This window comes from Lotus japonicus, chromosome 2, assembly GCF_012489685.1.
Source record: "Lotus japonicus ecotype B-129 chromosome 2, LjGifu_v1.2".
Taxonomy (NCBI): domain Eukaryota; kingdom Viridiplantae; phylum Streptophyta; class Magnoliopsida; order Fabales; family Fabaceae; genus Lotus; species Lotus japonicus.
In genome coordinates, this window is record NC_080042.1 from 67,601,566 (window position 1) to 67,617,040 (window position 15,475).

General features: G+C 37.5%; 1 protein-coding gene across 1 annotated transcript; it reads left to right on the plus strand.

Moving 5' to 3' along the window:
- Positions 1–4,914: 4,914 nt before the first annotated feature.
- On the plus strand, positions 4,915–7,206 carry LOC130735579 (protein SPEAR1-like). Its single transcript, XM_057587516.1, has 5 exons — positions 4,915–5,354; positions 5,589–5,702; positions 6,336–6,403; positions 6,686–6,746; positions 6,851–7,206. The coding sequence occupies exons 1-5, from the start codon at positions 5,139–5,141 to the stop codon at positions 6,965–6,967; spliced, it is 576 nt and encodes a 191-aa protein (XP_057443499.1). The 5' UTR covers positions 4,915–5,138; the 3' UTR covers positions 6,968–7,206.
- The last annotated feature ends 8,269 nt before the right edge of the window (positions 7,207–15,475 follow it).

Below are 15,475 nucleotides of genomic sequence, written 5' to 3' on the forward strand. Positions count from 1 at the left end.
AAAAATGTGCGGCCAGGATGAAAACCAAGCCTACGTACGAACCAGAGCGTAATCCAGTATCTCTTTAATCGTACCAAGAGTTTTCCTCTTATTAGATCAAGTAAACAAGTACCCGCAAAACTGATATCATGGAGATCTCACTCCTCACAAAGAGCCAAATTAAAACCTCCTACAAGTGAACCAATTCAACCGGTGCATGATTTCTTATCCGCCACAACAAGAAACATCATTAAAATCGCCAACACAAAGCCAAGAAACATCATCTGAAGCCTTAAGCCTCCTCACAAGCTCCTAAGTCATGTGCTTATTCGCCAGATCAGGAAAACCATAAATAGTTGAGACTTGCATAAGGGTTTCCTGACCATCAAACCTGAGTAGAAAATGAATACTACTATGATTTAGGGAAGAAAAAACAAACTAAACCTGAGCATCATCTCTCCATAACAAACCAAGGCTTGAGAGCAACCATGCATGGTATACCGTGGGTATCTACCAAGGTCATATGACTAGAACACGCAACCGGAAACACATTAGGAAAACTACAATTATAGTGAAACACCAGTAACTCAAAAGATGACTTATGGGTCTCCATCACAAATAAAACATCGAGAGCTTTAGAGTGGATGAGCTTATTCAAAGGCGCATGGCCCTTAGGTTCCCAAGCCCATGACAGTTCCATGATAGAAGCTTCATTGGGACAGGTGGATTGCCATGCAACCTTCATTGGAGAAGAGAGAATAGAGCACTTCTGAAGAGGAGGAGAGACCCTCCCCTCCCCCAAAATTAGCATCTACACCAACCGACATAATCGAACCATCGATCATATTAGTAAACAAATGGAGCCACCCACAGAAGACACGACACAATAGCCCCCCCTTTTCTGCAAAACGAGTTACCTTCTTCTACTTGTTACTCAACAAAGAACCATAAAAAACCAAGGTAGAGTCCCCGACCACATTCCTACAAATACAAACAGAACCTCTAGTAATCTCCCCAGCCTGGACACTATCTAAAGGCACTCCAACGGGAAAAGATGATGAAACCGCCTCTGAAGGTCGGGCAACACCATGCTTCCTACGTCGTTCCCAGCTTCTAGCTATCAAAAGGGCGACGGTCCTTGGGGGCTTTGTGAGCCCCCTTCTGACTAACCCCTGCTTCCATTGGCTTTTCGAAAAAGGAAAAAAAAAAAAAAGGCTTCCTTCGTGCAGCCGCCTCCGGAGCATCATCGGTGGGTGCACAAATTCAGGACCCATAGGGAAAACACTCAATGGCATCAGCCCCCTCCACCACCGCCGCAACAAAAAATCTTTCACAAGATAGTCAAGACATACACACTTAAAACAGAAATTCGAGAGCTTTTCATAAGCAAACAGAACCATGATAGGATCTTATCCAAGCCGAGCCAGTATAATGTCACACGTGAGAGGAACCGAAACCTATACCGAAGCTTTGTCCTAAAGGGTGAAGGGAGGCTCTTCCTTTCCAAAATTAATAAAGATATGTAATGCAATTATATATACAAATTCTTATCAAAATAATCCTTAAATTTGAATATTTTTAAAAAAACTAACCTTAAGCATGGATGTCTCTATGTCAATCGATATATTGTCATAGCTTCAAATAATCTAACCACCAATCATAAAGATCAACTAACTTGAGATTATTTTAATTTATAAGTTGAGGTCTAGATATGGGGTTCGAGCTCTATGAATATAACTGCATTAAGTATTTGATATGGATAATTTTACCGTTTATAGAGGTTTTACCCGATCGATAAAAACATGATTGCTTCATAGATGATATTTGTGGGTTAAAAAAAGGATAAAATTTAGGTCAAGTTCCTTACGTTCATTCCATCAAGTTTATGTGTAATTTTTCAAATTTTGACAATAAATTTTTAATAAATGACATTTATTTTTTAAAATAGTTGCACATGTGTGATCACATGATTGGTAAACTTAATGAAATGGATTTAAGGAACTTAATCTAAGTTTTATCCTTAAAAAAACTAATGAAGTGTCTGGATTTTCATGTAGTTCACTGATTAATTAGTTCTAAGTGATGTGTAAATACGTAGTGACCTTAAAAAGGAAAGAAAAAAAAAAACACTAAATAAGTAGTGCCTTTTAGGTCAGCAATTCCATCATCTGTGCAAGAAGTTTAGCAGAGGATGAAGAATGAAAAAGGTGAAGAAAGAAAAGAGAAAATAAAGGGAGAATGAGGCAGATCCCCAAATAGCGTAAAGCAAAACAAATTAATTAGTACTATTTTTTCTTTTAAACTGTAACACTTTGTATGTGTTAATAATTTGTCATCCAATTAAGCAACAAATGACATACTTTTGGTGGGGTTAGTGGGGTTTGTTGTAATTTACATGGGTTCACATGTCTGGCTAACAAATTGGAGGATTATTCTCATTTACCACCACACAAACAACTCATAAAATATGACCTGCACGAACCATGCGTGAAACAGTTCAATTAGATCATTTGGCATTTGCCATCTTAAACAATTAATTATAACCCCATTATTATTTTAATCATAATATATTGCTTGAATTGTGGCTTTCTTAGTTAATTAATTCCAATCCCTATGCAATACTATCATTTTTATTACTTCTAGAAATATAAGAAATGGTCATTTTAGCGTCAAAAATTAGCTTTGGCCTCGACATTGACACTAATTTTAGTCAGCTAGTGTTGATCCAAGCCGACGCAAAACGGACACAAATGGTCAAAATAAGGATTTTGCAACTCACACTAGTTGTCGCTACGTAGCATCGACCGAACTTACTCTACTACCATTAATATAGGCGCACTCTACCGACATGTACTTGTTAGTGTCGGTTATGATTGACGCTAATTAGGAGGCTTAGGTCCACTGGAAAAAAGCTTAGCATTGGATTGGCCGACAATAATTTTGAGTAAGGAGAAATCATTGTCTTCAACCTTACTCTCCCACTATAGTTATCTTCTCCCACTGGAAGCCCTAACCTCCTCCTCCCATCGCCCGAAAGCTCATTTTCTACTGTCGCATACGTTGGTCTTTTCGTTCCCCACTTCGTTCAATCTCGTGGACGTTAAGTCTCGTTGTCGGGCTGGGTTGTTGCTCCTCCATTCAGTCTAGCTTCCACTCCTATCGTCGTTGCTTGAAGCCCCTGCACCTCCCCCCACCGTCGTGGTCCTCTTCAAGTTTCTCTCTTTAAAAGTCAAGGCCAATGACGTTGGGGCTCTCTCACTACAAGAAAACACCGATTATCTACAACTAGAAGTCGTCGTTATTCACTAAAAACCATTAGCAATGTTAATTAGTTTCGGTCTAGTGTCGAAGTTGAAATGAATTACAAAGATTTTGATATTTTTCTATAAGCCAAGGAAAATGCAGTAAAAGAGGGTACACGAGTTGCCCTAACCCATATAAGCTTACACAACACAATGTTATCACCAAACAATGGATAAGTCTATAATATATTGTATAAGTTTATACTAACATGCTTAATACGACACATCAAATGATCCCTAACATGTTAAATGAAGTTTAGGAAACCTATATCAATCAATAGATGAAAAATGAAAAGCACTAACTCAAGACCGAGCACTAACATGTTGACTTAGCTGATGCTAATAGTCCCAAATAAAAATATTATTTCATGTTGAGTCGGCTTAGTCGTTGCTAAAAGGAGAATATGAGAGACGCCTTATAAGGTCAACACTAATAATTACATTTCAGCGTCGACCGGTTTAGTCGGGGTGGTGCATTGGTTTGAGTCGACTGAACCGACGCTATAATGTAATGTGGTTGTCGTAATCGATGTTAAGTATTACCTTCAAACCGTTTAACATGAGCTTCAACGGTGACGCTAAGTCGAATGTAACGTGAACTTTTTGCCTTGGTCGACGTCGAGTTAATTAACCCTTATTTTGTAAAACCACTTAAATTCGCGCATTATTATATATAATCACTCAAAAAATGAAAGCTTTTTGGGATTTCTCTCATACTAATAATAATCACTGCTAAATTTAATTCACTCTCTTTTTGTGGAATTTCACAGCTGGGGCATTTCAGTTCATGAGGCCCTTGATTGTACTATCAGCTGAGACAAATTGACCGAGAACTAGGAAACCACATGCAAAGTGGAACCTACTCAAGGCTGTGATATCTTTTACATTTTTTTACAAAGGTACACCAAGCTTTGTAATCTACTTTGATCAGTGTAATCTTATATAAAAGTACCATATTAAAAAAAAAAAACTGCAAGTAAAGAAGGAGCCAATAAATCAAATAATCACCTATATGCCACTTTGGAAGACCATATAATATAAATGCTGATTGCTGAGAGAGTGAGAAGTGCCAACCTCATCATCATCCTCCTCGGCATGTATAGCGTAGCATACCCTAATCAATTTTTTAAAGGAAAGAAAGTTTGAGAAAAAATCTACAAAAACAATGCAAATAATCATTTCTTAAAAATACTTAGACATTACAATTACGCACCATAAAATACATCTCATTTTTCACTCTACATTTCTTCTTATTTGATCTCACATTACATATCTCATCTTTTTTCTTATTTCTCCCCTTTCGTTCTCACTTGCTGTGAGTAGAATAGCTAGTACATGCGGATGTCCACATATCATTTTTCTTAATTAATATATTGAACCAGCAAAATCATATGAGCAATAAATAAAGATCCAAATAAACTAATAAATAAATTGCACTTGCAGCCTACCTTGTGGCGCGTGGCTACACAGTCTTCCAATACAGCTTTTAATAAACATTTTATATGAGAGACAATCGCTTTCAAAGATAGTCTCCAAAGTCTGTATAACAAATGGCCTTGTAGAAAAACTACAATAATTTAATATGTGATCATATGTTGATATAATAATCAAAGAAAAATAGATGCAAAGAGGTTAGAGGAGGAGAGATAAAGAGCATAGAATCTAGGCGTATATATATAACTTAAGATTGAAATCTACACACAATCTGATCCAGCGATGCAATTATTCTTATTATTTTGCTAGCTAGAAGAAGCTGCTTAAAAGAGCATTGGATCTCTCTGATTTCCCTGGAAGTGGAAGCAGTTCTTCCGGGATTTGCAAAAACCTCAAGAAAGATTTAGAGAGAGAAGGAGCAAAATGGGTAGCAGTTATTTTGGAGAGCCAAACATGGGAAATAATGAAAGAGTGAGTGGATCTTCTTCAAGGAAAGGGAAGAAGAACAATCAAGACAAGCCAAAGCAACCGCAAAGAGGACTTGGTGTTGCTCAATTGGAGAAAATCAGGTTACATGGTCAAATGGCCTATGGCTTTCATCCTCTTCATCAGGGTTCTTTTCCTTCAAATCTTAACAATGTAAATCTCTCTACTTCTCTAGCTCCCTTTGATCAAATTAAGTGCATCTTTGGAAACCCCTTACCGTTTCTAAAGTCAAAATCAATTCGAGATAGAAGTTTATGTTGGTAGCTTCTAGATGTCTAAATTGATTTTGCGAATAAAAGAGACTGATCTTGTAACCTAGCAGTTTTCTTTTTTAATTGGATTTGTGGAATTGGAGGGAGTTTTAATTGATTTTTGATGATCATGCAGGAAGATCCAAGAGTGCAAACACCATATTCATCCTCAATACCATCATCATCATTTTCTTACTCATCATCATCCACATCATACTCAGCTTCACATGGCTTCCAACCCAACCTTGTGGTATGTGTAATTTTGGCCTTTTCTTTATTACAAATTGGTTGAACACTTTTACTGATATACTTTTTTTCTTTTTAACTTGTACCATATTCAACTTATTCGTTTTCATTCTTTTGTGATGAGTGAGCATGTTTCACTCATATTTTCATAATTGTGATTTGTCAAGACTTAGTAATTATAACTAGAAAAAAAATATATATCTTCAATTGTCCCCAAAGCAATCAAGGTGACTGTTTTTTCAACCCTTGTAAAAATTATTTGTGGTAATGATATGACATGATAATTATCTTCTTATCTTGAAAAGTTTATGTAGCATATATATACATAGATAACCCTAGAAACCTTCTTGTTGAACCTGATTGAACTAACTCTCGTCTATGCTGGGTTCAATTTGAAATTTCAAGGATAGTAATATATAACCTAGCTAGGTAATAAGGATAGTGCAAAATTATTAAAATTGATTAGAAGAGCCAGTACTACGTACTATCATTGAGAACACAATAATTGGCTAATTAATTCTCACATCCGATTTTGCAAAAACAAATAATTTAACAAGTTCATATGGAGTTTGGAAATGTATATGGTAAAGTTATATTTGGAGGATCCTGAATTTCAAAACACTGTTTGCTTTTGCAGATTGGCCTACCTGAATACGAGAGATCAAGCATGGGATATGGAGTTTCTCAGCCAACTAGTACAACAAGGTACTTCAAATTTCCAGCCCATGATCATCATTGCATGTTTGGAAATCCTTCTACAATTGATTTTAAAGTTAATTCTGGAGATAAGTTTATGTGAGTAGTTTCTGGGTTACAGAATTGATTCTGACGAAAGAGAAACTGCTCCTATAATCATTTGTCATCAATTAATGCAAAGACCAACATGTGTTAATTAACATATGTCGGATATTTTGTTCTTCTGATCTTGTTTAATGATTTTGCCATGATGAATTTCTTGCTGATATATTATTACTTATTTAAATCCAGATGGGAACAGGCCAATACCATTGCTCAACCCAACACAACTAGACCCTTACTTAACCTATATGTAAGCACTCTTTTTTCACATGAACAGTCTCTCATTGGATATTTCACGCCTTAATCTATATGTGAATTCAAAATGACCTTGATTATGTTTTCGATCATAATTAGGATTCAACACACATAAAGACCACTGAATACAGAAGTGGTTCCGCAGGCTCAAGCAGTCATTACTCTGAATCAAGTGACACTCAAGAGCCAGATTTGGAGCTAAGATTATCTCTTTGATCTTTCCATTTGGAAGAGTGGTGTGATTCTTGTAACTGCAATGCTTTTATTTACAAGTGAGAATTGCAATAGAACAATGAACAAGCAGCCAAGGTGTTTGTTTGTTTTAAAGTTTCATCCGGAGATCACAACTCTTGTGTAATGGAAGATAGATTATTGACACTTTGCATACAAAATAATGCAAATTAAACTTTCTCCTTTAACGTAAATTGTATCAAAGAAAAGAGGAGTTATTGTTATCTCTAGTCCTTAATTTTTGTTAGGTTTTCATTAGTTAGTATATGCAGATTCTTTCATGAATTTATCCAATCATTTTTTCTTTTAAACTGCTTGGAGTTGAAGAAGTTGATACTTTCATGAATAAACTAAATATTCAGAACTGAGGTGGTAATAGTACTTCATTTTATTTTCCTCAACCAAATTTGATGCATGTAATAATAAAGGTAATCCAAAGTTATTGTTTCATTTTTAGGCTTTGTCGTCCAAGGTAGGTTGGGTACTTTTCCTAAGTTGTTGAGTTTGGTTTATAATTATATCTAATAAAGCTTGTAATTATCATTGACGTTTATAATCATGTCTCATTTTTCGATCTTGAATTTGTTGAAAATGATAAGGTAACATTAAACATAATTACAAGTCACAAATATTTCGATCTTCAATAAATTATAAGCAATGTAACAGCGCAACACCTATTTTGGAAGAGTCAATCCTAATAATCAAGGTTATGTTTTTTTTTTTTGAGCATCTCTCTTCAGCATGCAACTTGATGTCCTCTGACCGTTTGAGGGTTTGAATTCATGAACTGTTTGGTGAGTTATTGTCGTACATTTGCTTCTTTCTATACGGCCCTTATACCAGGAGGAATCTCGAAGTTTGGAATTGTACCATAGTAGTCAATCCCGGATAGCGGCGCGGAGTGGCCGACCCCAAAAATGGGATAGCACATAGCGGGATGGCCGCTATTCTGATTTTTCATATATAATTTATAGTTTAATAGCATATACATATAATTACTAAAAAATGATAAATATAACTTAAAATTCATAACATGATGAAATGATAGAGAAGAGATGCCCTGCTGGAAGAGGAGAGAAACAAAGGGTAGCAAAATGAAATGATTGAGAATAGAAAATTAAAGAGGAAAAGAATGGAAAGAAAAATAAAGGAATAAAAAGAAGAAAAAAAAACATAGCAAAACAGAGGCCAAAGGGAAACATCCAAACAGGGCCAGTGGTCGCCGGAGATAGGCTGATCGGAGGTGGACGGTGCTGTCGGAGGTCGTGCTGTGGCCATGGGTGCTCATCGACGGTGGCTGAAGGAGGTCGCACCATGACCAGATTCGCAGAAGAAAGAAGAAGATGAATAGTGATGAAAGTGAAATGCGCGTTTCATTTATTCAGAACGAAATCCCAAAAGTACCCTCAAAGTTTAACCTAATTGTAAAATTTCAAGGGCAATTTAGGTTTTTCCTTGAGTTCCCCTTCTCTTCTTCCTGTCGCTCCGCGATCTGGTGCGATTGGCTGCGATTTGGGCCGCGAATCGCGCCGCTCCAGCCGCGACGGTGATTTGCGACGCAATTGTTTCAGAATCGCGGGGAGGGGCCGCGACGCGACGGCCTATAGCGGCGCGATTGACTACTATGAATTGTACATCTTCCCTTCTAGTGTGTTGAAGCCTTATATAGAGGAGTCTTCTTTGCTCTAAAATGTGGAAAAATCCTTTACCAACTAGGGCGGTCGAACTCCGCTCCCGTGAACGTTTCAATGGTGAGAGATAATCTACGTTTGGGGCCTTGTGGGCGTAGTCCAGTGTAGGTCTTGTTGAAGGTGCTAATCCTTCTGACTTAGCCATGATGCTACAATCACCAGAGGACAAGGGAATGATATATAGATGAGGTACTCAGACGTACGACCTTGATGGGTCTTGTTCAAGGGACTAAGTCTTGGGACTTATCCCCTGATGTCGTGTTCATTGAAGGTAATGCCTCTGATGGGGGACTTGAATATGAGGTGCAACTACGTTCGTGGCTCGATGGGCATGTGCTCCATAATGGGTCATGTTAAGATATAAGCACTGTGACTTAGCCTTAATATCGCGCTCATTGGATGTAGTGTTGCCAATAAGGGACCTGAAGATGAGTTACTCCGATATCCTTGTCTTGGTGGACATAGCACGGCGTGGTTCCTGTTTATTAAGCGTTGTGAGTACTTAGCCCGAATGTTGCGCTCATCGGGCCTCAAACTTCGAATGGAGAACTTGAAGATTAGGTGCGTCTAATTAATATAATATATACAACCATTATGTTAGACAAATAATATAAAATTATTCATGTGGCTTTTTTCCAACAACTAAGTTTTTAGGATAATTGGTTGCTTTACATGGTATCAGAGTCGCTATGGTCAAGCAGTCCTGAGTTCGATATTTGTTGCCCCTGATTCTTCTAATAAAAAGTTGAATTTAAGCGCATGACAGGTGGGTCTGTGCGGCATTTATCAACACTTCAAGTCCAGAGAGCTCTTGCGTGTTAGAGAAATAATCCATTCATATGACATTTATCCAACAATTTAACTTTTGACATAATTGGTTGTTTAATTCATTACATGTCTTTCTTTATGGATATGTACATACTCAGGCATATTGTATCACTTTGTACTTGTACCAATAAATCAATAAAAACACGAATTTCCTGTTTCATGCTATCATTCTGAACCTATTCAAATTAGACTATCTGTTAAAACTACTTTTTAGCTATTATGCAAATCTATCAAGAGCTGGATCTTCACCTTGCATAAATCCTTTATGGGCTGTCTTGCTTTATAGAGATAATAATGGATATCCTTTGGTTGGCCTGGCCACGTTTGCAATTTTACCGTAACCTGTCATACATGAATTAACTTCTACAGGCAAATGATGGGAAATCAGCTGTATCATTATTGTCAATCAGCGAAAAGAATAATCAAGACAAATAGTTAATAGAGATCGATCACTCCAAGTGGGTACTATTAGATCAAAACACTATTAATTATAAAAGCTTGGTATCTTCCTTTTGATTATGGTGCCAAATCAGTTTTTGACTCTATGCAAATGATTATTGAGTTTTGGAAGAAGTCTCACATCATTCATAATGATAAATAAGAGGGAGGAAAGCCAAATAAAATTTTGGAGAAGTTTCACACACTTGGACTCTTCTAAAGTGAGTCACGGGTTAACTCATCCGATCCAACCTAAATATTATCATTTTGATTCCATTCTAGTTTGAAGATAAAATATGTGAAATTTGGTTCAAACCAATCTGAACAGTTTTGATTGATCCAAATTCTATTTAGGCCAAAATTCAACCCTGTGTGCTCGAATCACAATCATTATTGAGTTGTTTTATTGACTTCCAAAATAAATGGTTGTGATGACTTACTTTACCTATTTTAGATGAGTTAAATTTGTCTCACGTTGCCTAAATGGTAAAGGAAGAGGGTGCCAATATTATGTATTGCGAAAAATTCTTTGTTTGAAGATGCACCAGTTGAAAATATTGTGTTTATATTTGTGTTTCCTCTTTTTCTCTTATAATTTTCTATTAGAGTGTGGTGATATTTAATTTAGGGCTAAAGGTCAAATTAGTCCCTGAATTTGTAAGCGAGTTCGATTTTAGTCCTTCTGAAGAAAATTGACGTTTAGTGGCGGTTATTTTTACAATTACTGACGTTTTTTGACCGCCAATAAATGTCATTTTTCCTCAGAGTGACTAAAATCAAACTCGCTTACAAACTCAGAGACTTATTTTCTCGTTAACCCTTTAATTTAAATATTTTCTTTAGAAAGTGTGGGTGTAATAGTTATGGATTGGGGAGTGAAATCTATATGTTGTAAAAAAATTACAAAGTATTATTTTCTTGTCGGTTTAGACAACAGTCGTGGTTTTTCTCCAATTTTAGAGTTTTTCAAGTTACATGATTATGTTACGATTTTATTTCATGATGAGGCGTATCTTTTTTCCAACATTGGTATAATAGCTTATGGTTCGACCATAGTGACGACTTCGAGGATAGCCCCCGTTGCCTTGTTGGGCGTTGGACGTGTTGTGTTTTCCCCTGTTTCTGCTATCTGGTTCTCTGCCTTGGCCGTTGGTGCTACTGGTTTTTGCTCTTGTTTTATTTCTGCTTATGTTTTTACTTTATCGTTTGTTTTGTTGCTTTTCTTGTTTGGCTTTGTTGCTTTTCCGTTTTTATGTTTTTGGACTCACTTGGGAGGGCCTTGTTCCAAAGTTTTCTTTCTATCAATATTATCTTTCAAAAAAAAAAAAGTTAAGAAACACTTGGTATTTAAGCGTGTCCAATGTGGCTTACCTCTCTTTCTAGAGAACCAAAGTGGTACACTATTTATAGTTGATATATGATATTGTTGTGATAGATAAATTTTATTGAAGGATCAATTTTGACTTGTGACAAATACAAATTATGTATGTGTTGATGTAATCAGGATTACACAAGGCTTTATGAACAAGTAAAGAATTTTTTTCCACACGGCACACGATCATTGGTCGACATTGATTCAATATATGTGGCGATAGTGCACGTGCATTGGTTGAATATGGATGCATGGTGTGTGGTAAGGTTATGTCGATGACTTATGAAGTTTCGAGGAAAGCCAGCATGAACATTGCACTATAACTTTCAGCATAGTTTCAACATACAAAAATTGTTAAAATGGTATAGTTCGGAGTGAAATGTAATCTTTATGGTTGAGTATGATATTTTCTTTATCAGTATAGGCAATGCAAACTAATGATTCTCAGCAATGTCAAATCCAGAAATTCTAACTTGTGGGGGAGCGTATACATATAAATTTCTAACATTAAAAATTTAATTGACTATTATAGTTTGAATACATCATAATTGTTCATTATGAGAAGAAATATTAGAATTTTTTTCAAAAGTAGACTCCAAAAATATTTGTTTTATTGGACCAATAGATGGACCTAAGTTATAGGAAAATGGGCAAGTTGCCCATATTTTTTTTAATATAATAGTTTTCAAACTATTATAATTTAATTATTGGGGATAGTCTCTTGGAGAACATTTATACTATCAAAGGTATTTTGCGATAGTTTCAATTGATTTCCGGCCTAAAGGTCAATTTTTTCAAAAGCAAGTTGGCGGGAATTGCAGTGGAGGAAAGGGTGGTGGAACAATATGCAGGTATTCTGAATTGCAAGGTCATGTTGATACCCTTTGTATATTTGGGGATTTAGGTGGGTGCAAACCCAAGGAGGGTGGCTACATGGGAACTAGTGATCAGGAAGGTGAAAAATAGATTGACCCCTTGGAAGATGAAGCATCTCTCTTTTAGCAGTCGTCTTTGCCTCTTGAATTCAGTACTTAGTTCCATCCCTCTCTTTTATTTATCTTTTTATAAAATTACACTGTCTGTTGCTAACAATATCAAAAAGTTGCAGCGAACATTTCTGTGGGGGGGGGGGGGTGAGGATGTGAGGAAAATTCCATGGGTCAGCTGTGATGGAGTGTATAGGCCAAAGGATCGGGGTGGTTTGGGGGTGAGAGATATAGTACCATTTAATAGGCATTATTGGGTAAGTGGAGGTGGAGGTTGTTGAGTGAGAGAGATAGCTTGTCGGGAAGGGTTCTCGGGTTGAGATATGGGGCTAAAGTATGGGTTGGTGAAGAATCATGCTTTGGGAAGGGTCAATTTGGTGGAAGGACCTAGGGATTATAGGGGAGTGCAGTGAGATGGGAGGTGGCTACAAGAAAATACAAAGAGGGTTGTGGGGGATGCAAGTTCAGTGAGGTTTTGGGGAGAGTGTTGGGTTTGTTAGAGTGGCGCAGCGGAACGCTAGACTCTTCATAGTCTTACGGATCATGAGGGGGTTGGGAGTTTACCATCCACACATTGGGTTAAGAGGCTAAGAGCACAAGTGGTCTAGGACATCATCCACATAAATTCACCACAAAACTTAAGGCAATGGGTGAGTGGGTCCTTCCACTTATAAACTCTTTAACTCTTGCTAACATATCCAATGTGAAACTATTTTATTCATAATTATTATTTAAACACTCTCCTTCAATTGTGAATCTATTTTCATCTTTTCAATTTTTTTCTTTCTTGGGAATTTTTCCCTTCTTTTTTATTCTTTCCTTTTTTTCACTTTTACTCTCCTTGAGCACTTCACTTTGTACATTCTTGTATTGTCGTTGTAACTCAACACCAACGGGGCACACTGCTTTCTAATCTCCACACTTCCGGGATGATTTAACGATACAAGGAGTCGTCACATCATGGTTGTTGCATAATTGCATCACTCGCAATCGACCTTTCACTTGGGTCGTCACACCATTGCCACTTCATGGTTGCATCATTGACTTAACTCGCCATTAAGCTTTCACTCGGTCGTTGCACAACATCGACTTCACTTGTCATTGACCATGGTCTCGCATCATCGGCTCTTTCTCTGTCACAGGTTCACTCGAACCTCGGCTCTGATACCATTGTTGGGGAGAGTCACGGTGAGGACCCATGGCTCAAGGCCGAGGGAGAGACCAAGGGGATTTTGACGCCACATCTTAACCCAAAACTTTAAGGCATTAGGTTTATGAGTTTATCTCCTTATAAACTCTCCTTCTTACCTTGACTTCTCCGATGTGGGACTTGACTCTAACACTTGATTCCAACAATCTCCCCTCAAGTGTGAGTCCCTCGAACACATCACCCATGGTCCTCCCGTCTGCGGAAGCTATCCACCCTTGCACCGTCGTTCATCAACGAAACCCGTCGCCTAGCCACACTGCTAGGAAGACTTTCGACACAAGGAGTCATTACCATGGTCCCACGAACCATCAACTCTTTCTCTGTCACAGGTTCAATTGAACCTCAGCTCTGATACCATTGTTGGAGTGGCGCACCGGAACGCTAGACTCTTCATAGTCTTACGGCTCATGAGGGGGTTGAGAGTTTACCATCTACATATTGGGTTAAGAGGCTAAGAGCACAAGTGGTCTAGGACATTATCCACATACATTCACCACAAAACCTTAAGGAAATGGGTGAGTGAGTCATTCCACTTATAAACTCTTTAACTTTTGCTCACATGTCCAATGTGTGAATATTTTATTCACAAGGATTACTTCAACAGGGTTGGGGGTGGAGTGTCTAAACCAGAAATTCAAAAGGTTGTATAATGTGTATGTTTAAAAGAATTCATCAGTGGCGATGGGGGAATGGGGGGTGGCCGGTTAGGAATGGAAGATTCAGAGGAACGTGAAGGATTCATGGCGCTGGAGCTGCGAACCAGATGGGGGATATTCAGTGAAATCAGCATACTTGGCTCAATTCTCTCGTGTTGACAGCAACAACTTTTTCAAGGAGTTGTGGAGGGGCCTAGCCCCTTCCAAGGTTGTCTGTCTTGTGTGGAGAGTTGCACTAGGAAGGTTGCCAACGTTGGATAATTTGCTTTGGAGGGGAGTGGTTGTGAACAACAATAGAAATGGTGAATGCTTCTTTTGTTCTCAACAGTTAGAGAGCGTTGGACATATATTCTTTGGCTTCCATGTCTCATATAGGATATGGAAGAGTTGCTATGTATGGTTAGGGGTGGAAACAGTATTACCAATGGATCATAACATTCATCTTGCGCATCATGAAATTTGGGGGAGAAATAAAAAACAAAGGTTGTGCTGGAAAATTATTTGGTTCGTTGTTATTTGAGTATTTGGATCCAGAGGAATGCAGTGGCTTTCAAAGGCGAGCAAGTGAATTTGGAAGAAGTAGTGGATATGGTGAAATTGAGGTCTTGGCTGTGGCTTAAATCTCAAATGCAAAGCTTCAAATCATCTTTTTATGAGTGGAATAGGGAACCTCAGATCTTTATGATGGGGAGTTAAGGACTTCATCAATACTATCTTTCTTGGTCTTGATGTGTTTCTAACAAGTGGGCTGGTGCTTTAATATGTTGCCGAGCTATCTCTATAGTTCCCTACTCCTTATTATCTTGGAAACCTTTTGTTAATTTTTGTTTTTGATCTTTGCTTTTTTGGCTGCATGTGGTTCTTATTGCTGTTTGAGCATGGGGGCCATGAACAATGTACGCTATTTTCTTGCACATCTTGTGCGTTTTTAATGCATCTTTTCTTTGGCTTCTCAAAAATAATATAATAGTATTCAAATGCTATATTTCTCCCTCCGGAAATGTCTTATATTTTGGTTTTCGATTATTCATTGTTAATTTTACTTAATGCTTTAAATTTCCGCTCTCCCTATAAAAAAAAAAATTTGTTCCTCCTTTGAATGGACCCAAAATTTTATCGAAGGCTTGAGGTTGAGGAGCGGATGATTGCTCTGATATTCTTCTTGTGAGAAATTTTTCCATTGCTAGTGTTAAATCAAAATAACCGATCAATGTCCTTGTAGGATAGCTCAAGTGGTAGACGCTTGGGAATATATGAGTTAGGTAGGAGGAGGTACAGGAATCGATTCCTGACGGGTGTAATTTATCTTACC

Coding starts and splice junctions, on each gene's coding strand:
- LOC130735579 (XM_057587516.1), top strand. CDS start 5,139: ATGGGTAGCAGTTATTTTGGAGAGCCAAACATGGGAAATAATGAAAGA. Junction 5,355..5,588: donor TTCCTTCAAATCTTAACAAT/GTAAATCTCTCT, acceptor ATGATCATGCAG/GAAGATCCAAGAGTGCAAAC. Junction 5,703..6,335: donor GCTTCCAACCCAACCTTGTG/GTATGTGTAATT, acceptor TTGCTTTTGCAG/ATTGGCCTACCTGAATACGA.